This window comes from Spodoptera frugiperda, chromosome 19, assembly GCF_023101765.2.
Source record: "Spodoptera frugiperda isolate SF20-4 chromosome 19, AGI-APGP_CSIRO_Sfru_2.0, whole genome shotgun sequence".
Taxonomy (NCBI): Eukaryota; Metazoa; Arthropoda; class Insecta; order Lepidoptera; family Noctuidae; genus Spodoptera; species Spodoptera frugiperda.
The window spans coordinates 1,522,983-1,530,570 of NC_064230.1; the positions used below are offsets into that span (position 1 = coordinate 1,522,983).

General features: G+C 38.2%; 1 protein-coding gene across 1 annotated transcript; it reads left to right on the forward strand.

Annotated features, from left to right (window-relative positions):
- The first annotated feature begins 3,279 nt into the window (after positions 1-3,279).
- Positions 3,280-6,173, forward strand: LOC118280896 (uncharacterized). The gene is made up of 2 exons (XM_050700561.1): positions 3,280-3,395; positions 4,893-6,173. Exons 1-2 carry the CDS (start codon positions 3,359-3,361, stop codon positions 6,098-6,100), a joined length of 1,245 nt encoding a protein of 414 aa, XP_050556518.1. The 5' UTR covers positions 3,280-3,358; the 3' UTR covers positions 6,101-6,173.
- The last annotated feature ends 1,415 nt before the right edge of the window (positions 6,174-7,588 follow it).

Sequence of the window (7,588 nt, forward strand, 5' to 3'; positions counted from 1 at the left end):
TCATATTAGCACTTAAGTGTCGATGCACGTTCATACGAAAATAGCCCTTTTTGCATCGTGCGTAAGCATCTTATTTCTATATGTTATTTGTAGTATATTAGCCGATTTTCTCATCTTTATGTAAAATAAGTGTAAGAATAAATATGTATGGAAACTGCTTTGGTGTTTTTTTTAATAACATTTTGATAAAGGGCTCATAAGAATCTCACTGCTTTTTTTGGGGGGTGGAATCATCCAATGACTTCTCTCGTCATGTGCAAGGCGATCCGTGTCAGACTCTTAGAGCGGGGGCACACGATGCGTGGCCACTGTCGCTGCGTCGTCTTGCATAGAAATATCCGTGGTATGCTCACATGATGCACCGAACTGTGCAACCACCAACACGAGGCGGGGAGCGGTACACCGCTCAGTAGGTTTTGCGTCACAAGTAAACTTTCTTAAACAGAATGTCCAACGCTGCTGCGGCGCTGCTCATGTGCCCCCACTCTTACTGACTAAACACCACCCCGATCCTACTCCTGATTTTCCCGTAAACCCGCTAGGTAGTTCGCAGCTCCGGAAAAAATCACTGTTTGAGAATTAATCTCGTCTACAAACACAGCCTTGCTATCCCTAAGGTAGATTGAGGCAAGAGCCTAAGAGGCGCGAGACGCACTCGTACCCAACTGCCCTAGGAGTGGCGGCGGCGCCGAAAACAATTGGCGTCCATGAGATGCCTTTAAACCGGGTCAGGCTACATAAGAGGGTTTGTCATAATCTCCCCGTAAGCTGGAGTGGGTTGGAGTTTGCATAACATCTAAAATTGTATTTTCATCGTCATTCATCGATCGTCTATGTGCGACTTCTGTCATCTGTCACTTGTCATGTGTCGCTACAACGTGTCTTTGCCTACCCACTTCAGTTTACGATTGTTAAGTAATAAAACTACACCGTGAAATATATAATTTCCATTACCTACGAGAACCCATTATTTTACAATTGTTCAATTAAAAACTTGTGTTGAACATTATAAACAATTGATTTGCAATATCAACGCAGAAGTCATCTAGTCACTACAGAGTAGAATAGATTTGACTAGACCGCACAGGGATCTCTTCTCACAAGACTTCTTTGTCAAATGCAAAATCCCTATTTTTTGTAGAAATCTTTCTAGAGGTATCAGCAGCGCTTTTTGATAAACCAGGACCTTTTTTTTAAGGGGTAAAATCATCTAGAATGATTTCTCTCGCCTTGGGCGAGGCGAGAGGGAGTGTCAGACTCTTACTGACTAAAAACCTCTCCGTTCCTACTTCTGCTTTTCAAATTTCAATCCGGAGCCCCGGTAAACCCGCTAAGTAGTCCGCAGCACCGGATCAGGCATCAGCCCTACTGGGCCCCATCTGTGATGGTCTGATGGCTCTTTGAGGCGCGCGCGGAACGCCACGCCCCGCACGCGCGGGTATAAAGCCGGACATGGTCAGGCTTTTTGATTGCGTGTCCGGCCAAAATGAATAGTATTCGGATGGTGTCCGGCTTTTGTTGAGCTATGGTAAACATAAAAACGCTTGGTTTTTACATTCCTTTTTCTATCCTATCTCTACATAGTATAAAACAAAGTCGCTATTTTATTTGTTTGTCTGTATGCTTAAATCTTTTAAATTACGCAACGGATTTTGATGCGGTTTTTTATAGAGTGATTCAAGAGGAAGGTTAATATGTATAATAAATGCATAATATATCACCATTGCACCCATGCGAAGCTGGGGCGGGTTGCTAGTTAATAATAAGTCGCGAAATCCTCAATCTTGCAGGATGTCTGGCCTTTTTACTCAGCATGGCTGGCCAAGCTGGCTTGCCTGTCCGGCTTTTAGGTTTGGCGACCTGGCAACCCTGTTTAGGTTCAATTACTATTTAGGTACTTTGTTGTTATTTAATTGTATCTCTTTTGCTGAGAATTGTATTAGATTTTATTGTACTTTTTAATTACTCCTTTTGGCTGTATATAACGTAATAGCGTAAGGTGTAAAGTTATATAGGTATGTAACGTAACGTAACGTCACGCCTTTGATCCTCGAAGGGGTAAGCAGAGGTGAACATTACACCCACATTTCACAATTTATATGCTGTAAGTCCCATGTAATAGGAGGTGACTCCGAGACTCCGTGCGGACTGAGAATTTTCGAAAAACCGAAAAAGGCCAGTAATACTTTACCCGGGAATCGAACCCGGGACCCCTTGCCCGGCAGTCGCACTTGCAACCACTCGGCCAACGAGGCAGTTGTATATGTGAATTTGTAAATAAATAAAATAGGCGGTTGATGTGATGTGACGGCGGCTAGAGAGCTATATACTAGAATTGTATTGTACATCAAGAAACTACAGCAGTAGGTACAATGTCGCGTGTATTCACATAATATTATAATTAAAACATAAAACAATATGCGTCGCGGCGAATTTTACATGATACCGATTATTTTGTCGTACTATCGCGCACACATTTGTACCTATAGTAGAGAAACTGTAGGTACCTAGGCAATACCGGAGCTGCGGACTACCTAGCGGGTTTACCGGGGCTCCGGCTCGAAAAGCAGGAGTAGGAACGGGGTGGTTTTTAGTCAGTTAGAGTCTGATGACATGTCATGATTTTCCCCATTAAAAAAAGGTACCTAGGCAGTAGATAAGATCAACTAATGGTTATAGGAACAAGCCCGCCACAACCTCCCATACCGCTGCAACTCCTGTACACCAGGATCTACAGTAGATACAAACATGAAAACACCGGAACACTGAAGTCCAACGTCCCAGGGACATGAATGACTGTCTTGGATCCCGCAACGAAACAAATCAGAAGATGTTATTAGAGAAGAAGAAAAAGAAAACGATAGTTTCCACTCCTCTTGGCGAATTTAATGCAGGAGACAGAATAAATTAAGCCTTTTTTTAAGTAGGGGAAAATCACCCAATGACTTCTCTCGCCAGGGCGACGTTAGAGGGAGTGTCAGACTCTTACTCACTTAAGACCACCCTATTCCTACTCTTCTTTTTCGAACTGAAGCCCCGGTAAACCCGCTAGAATCTAGCGTCTAGCTGCGGACTATCTAGCGGTTAGATAGTCCGCATCTCCGGACTCTCTGTTCCCTAAAGTACCTATTTTATCAAAATAATTTCTTTTTGACTAAGGAAATAACCCAATTGCTTACCTAATAATTATGAAATATAAAACTCATGTAAATTAAATAAACACATGTTTTAAAATCACTGAACCACTGTTCCTGACTGTACTGAACATAAGTAATTTACGTTTTTTACACAAGAAATGTTTTATACCAACAAGTTCGGAATTATTCCACAATTCATTTAGGTTGTGTTGCTTACCACAATGGGTGGTTTAAGATATTATACCATATTTATACTGTGTGAGTATTTTTGCCACTTTTGAAACAGTTTTCTTTAGTATTAGAACTCGAAACGGGATATTTACCATGTTTATCTATTTCTATGAGTTTCCGATATTTCGGCACTGTTGCAAGCGCCATGATCACGGATGAACTGTCATGAAATTAAAAATAAAAAAACATGGTAAATATCCCGTTTCGAGTTCTAATACTAGTGTTAGTGACCATGTCAGTTTAAAAATATATAACAGTTTTGTTTAGTTGAATTTCAGCTGGAGCCCCTTTCTGACGACAGATCGATCTGATATTTGGTACAAACTCTTAATCTTGATGACCATACAATAATATATCTCTATTAAGGGCTTGATTGGTAAAATAGAGTTCATGAAACCTCATTGAAAAATCCATTCTTGTTTCATTTATTTTTATTTATTTATTTATTAAAAGGTACTTGTTAAAACTTATAAACTAGTGTGTAGTCCAACTAAACTATTTACCTAGTTTGCCTATCGGATCAATAAAATCATGCCGCTTTAATTATTGAATTCATATTTTAGATTTGATATTTTATTTATTTATTTTCAAAACCTTACCTAAAATCGAGCCTATATTAAATCAATGTATCATTAATTAATACTAAATCTATTTGCTTAAAACAAAAAGCAAACATTAACAGAATATAAAACATCTAAGGTTTTATTTGGTTATTCCAAAATTTCTCAGTTGTAGGATGGCGACTGGAATTGTGTCCAGTATATGGCAATAGGTTCACTCCCTATTACAACTTATAACACAAATAGGGAAAAGTGGATGTACATTGTATAGCGGCATTACTCTGTTAAGATTAATGTGAACTTTTAATGTCTACCCTTTTGGGGATAAAAGGCGTGATGTTGCATAATATTATTCACGATATCTCGGGATAGGTTGAAAATCATCATTGTCTAATCTCATATGCGTTGCAAGCAGTAGGCAAACCGCTTCACCCCTTTTTGCCACCAAAGGAGCGGCCAACTAGTGCCGCGCGCACTATAGTAGGTACACATTGGGGGACTGAGAAAAATCTACGTTTGGAATTTGTTATAAAAGAGTATTTTACTGTATCTGTCACTTCTTAATTATCGTGCGTATTTGTAAATCACTTTTTGGACAGTAGAGTCAATGTTTATTAACCGACTTCTTTATGATTAACTGGTCCGGGGTACGAAATTTCTTTACTATTGTAATCTTCAAACACAACACTACCGTACCTCTATTGTTTGAAATATTTTAAGTTTTGTTGTTTTCTTTTAATAGTTTTTATTTAATTTTATTAATATTTTGTAGGCCAATTATGGGAAAACACGTGAGACTTACAATATTCACTGTTCTATCTGCATTTGCATTTATATGTATAATGTTACCTACACATGTTCATACAAATAAATTTATCTTTATCCCATTAAAGCCGTGGCAGACACTTTTAGAACACCTTATATATTAATATCAAACTTTTATTAATAAACCCATTTGTTCCAGACATATACCTACACCAAACTGTAAATGCTGAAAATAACAACATAAACGAAGAATCACTTTTAACAAAATACGCTAAACTTTTCAAACAGCGTCGCTACGAAGACATCGTGACAGACATACGACATATATTCAAAGAACGGACACAAAATGGCGTTAAAGACGATCAGAAACTAAACGAACTTATAACTGACGTTACAACAGCTATAGGCTTATTAAAAACTAAATTAGTAAAGCTTGACAAAGATGGCGTCTTGACATTGGATCCAGAACCTATTTTAAATGAGAATAGATACAAGAGAAGTGTAGACAATGAAACGGTTGAAGACGCCAATAATGTTTCTTTGGAAAACGTAACTGAAACTGACAGTGGTATTACAGATACTACAGATAAAATTGAAAGTGTTACAGAAGAATCATTAAAAGTTAATAATAATACTTCAGAAGTGAATGTTACGAATGATACTGATGATGGACCCATGCCTACTAGACGCTCGTGGCCGATTAAAGATGTTGCGCCTCCATTCATATATGAAATTACGCCTTCTAATAGATATGATATTACCCCTCAATCTAATTATGAAGTTACTCCTCAATCGAGAATTGATGTAACACCTTCCAATTACGATGTTACAAGTCAATCCAAATTTGATGTTACACCTCAATCCATTTTTGATATGACAACTCAATCTAATTACGCTGTCAAACCTCAAGCTAAATATGATGTGACACCTCAATCCAAATATTATGATGTCACACCAAAATCAACAATTGTAGATATCACACCAAAATCCAGAATTGTTGATGTTACACCGAAATCCAGATACGACATGGCTTCTCATTTGGCTAATGATATCGCTAATCCGAAAATGGATGTACAATCACGGATAAAAGGCAAACTCATATCTTATTTAGAAGATACTTTCAACGATATAGAGAAAAAAATTAGTCCTTTGTCTCAAATCAAAGCGACATTATCAAGTAATAGTGAATACAGAATTGGCTATATAATAGCAAATATAGACACTTTAGATGTCAATCTAAAGAAATGGAAGAATAATATGTTGGTAAATCAACATACTTGGGATGATGAGACAATTTTAAATCTGTTTGACAAAATAAAGGCGACAAATGCGGTGACTACAAGCCTAATCGAGTCTTTAAAACGACAACTGCCTGGTTCTAAGGAGCTCAACCATTTTGCTAAGTAAAAGGTTATTTTTTTAGTATTAAACGAATAAAGATTAAGCTTATTTTTTTTTGCGGATTTCTCTGATATTTGTCATTTAGTCGCGCTGTAGCTGAGTGTAGTGGTAGGCGTCCACACGCCCGCATCGTACGCATCACACGCAACGGATTTTAGTTTGTCTTGTATAGAAACTCATATAACTGCGTCCACTGATCCGCATCGTAAGCATCGCACGCAACGGATTTTAGTTTGTCTTGTATAGAAACTCATACAACTGCGTCCACTGATCCGCATCGTAAGCATCGCACGCAACGGATTTTAGTTTGTCTTGTATAGAAACTCATACAACTGCGTCCACTGATCCGCATCGTAAGCATCATACGCATCGGATGCATTGCATCAAACGGATTGACTGCGTCCGAACGATGCGGATCAGTGGACGGGTGCTGGGACCTTAGCGGGGTGCTGGGAGAACATAAATAATTTAAAACAACTTGAAAATAAAATCTATCTTTTATATTTAACTTTCAGTCTATCATTTAACAATTTGAAGCCTCTTTAAGTAGTAAGTAATTTAATTACATAATAGTTTGAGCATACCTACAGATACCCACTTAAAAATATAAGTAGAGGAAGGCAATGTGTCGCAAAGTAATCATTTAAGGTAAGCGTCCACAGGCTCGCATCGCACGCATCGGAAGGATGGCATCAAACGGATCAATTTTTCAGACTGCGTCCACCGTATTGACAGCGTTAATGGTAAGCGTCCACAGGCCCGCATCGTACGCATCGCACGCAACGGATTTTAGTTTGTCTTGTATAGAAACTCATACAACTGCGTCCACTGATCCGCATCGTACGGACCGCATCATCGGCAATGCTTACATGCGATGCGTACTGATGTATGTTGTAGTGTTGTGTTTGAAGATTACAATACTGAAGAAATTTCGTACGCCAGACCAAGTAATTCAATTTAATTACGTTTCATAGAAAAAGGAAAAGCAGAAATGCGATATATTGCCTTCTTCCTCACATTTGTTTGCATAATTACATGTACCTATATGATGTATCAATCTTTAAATGGTGGTAAATCAATCTTTATTTTTACTAAGTAATTGTGATATCTGTACATTGTACTTATGTGTTGCATGCAGCTTATACTAATCTAAATAAAATCTTAAAACAATTAAAAAAATCTAATTGTTAAGGAATTATCAATTAGACTTAGGTAAAAGAAAATTCCTCAAGAATATAGATTGTGACGAATATTCGCATCCGCATCCGCAAATGCGGAATATTAGTATTAATTCAGACATCTGCATCCGTATCAACCCTTAAATTCCGAACATCTAAAAGGCCGGCAACGCACTTGTAACGCCTGGTGATTCGGATGTCCATGGGCGGCGGCGATTGCTTACCATCAGGTGATCCGTCTGCTCAAAATATATAAATGCGGAGTTTTTACGGATTCGGATTACACATCTATAAGTAACAACATGTAAAGAAAGTG

Excerpts from the sequence above, each read along its gene's own strand:
- LOC118280896 (XM_050700561.1), top strand. The coding sequence starts at position 3,359 with ATGGGTGGTTTAAGATATTATACCATATTTATACTGT. Across the intron at positions 3,396-4,892 it reads TTATACCATATTTATACTGT|ACATATACCTACACCAAACT; the intron begins GTGAGTATTTTT and ends CATTTGTTCCAG.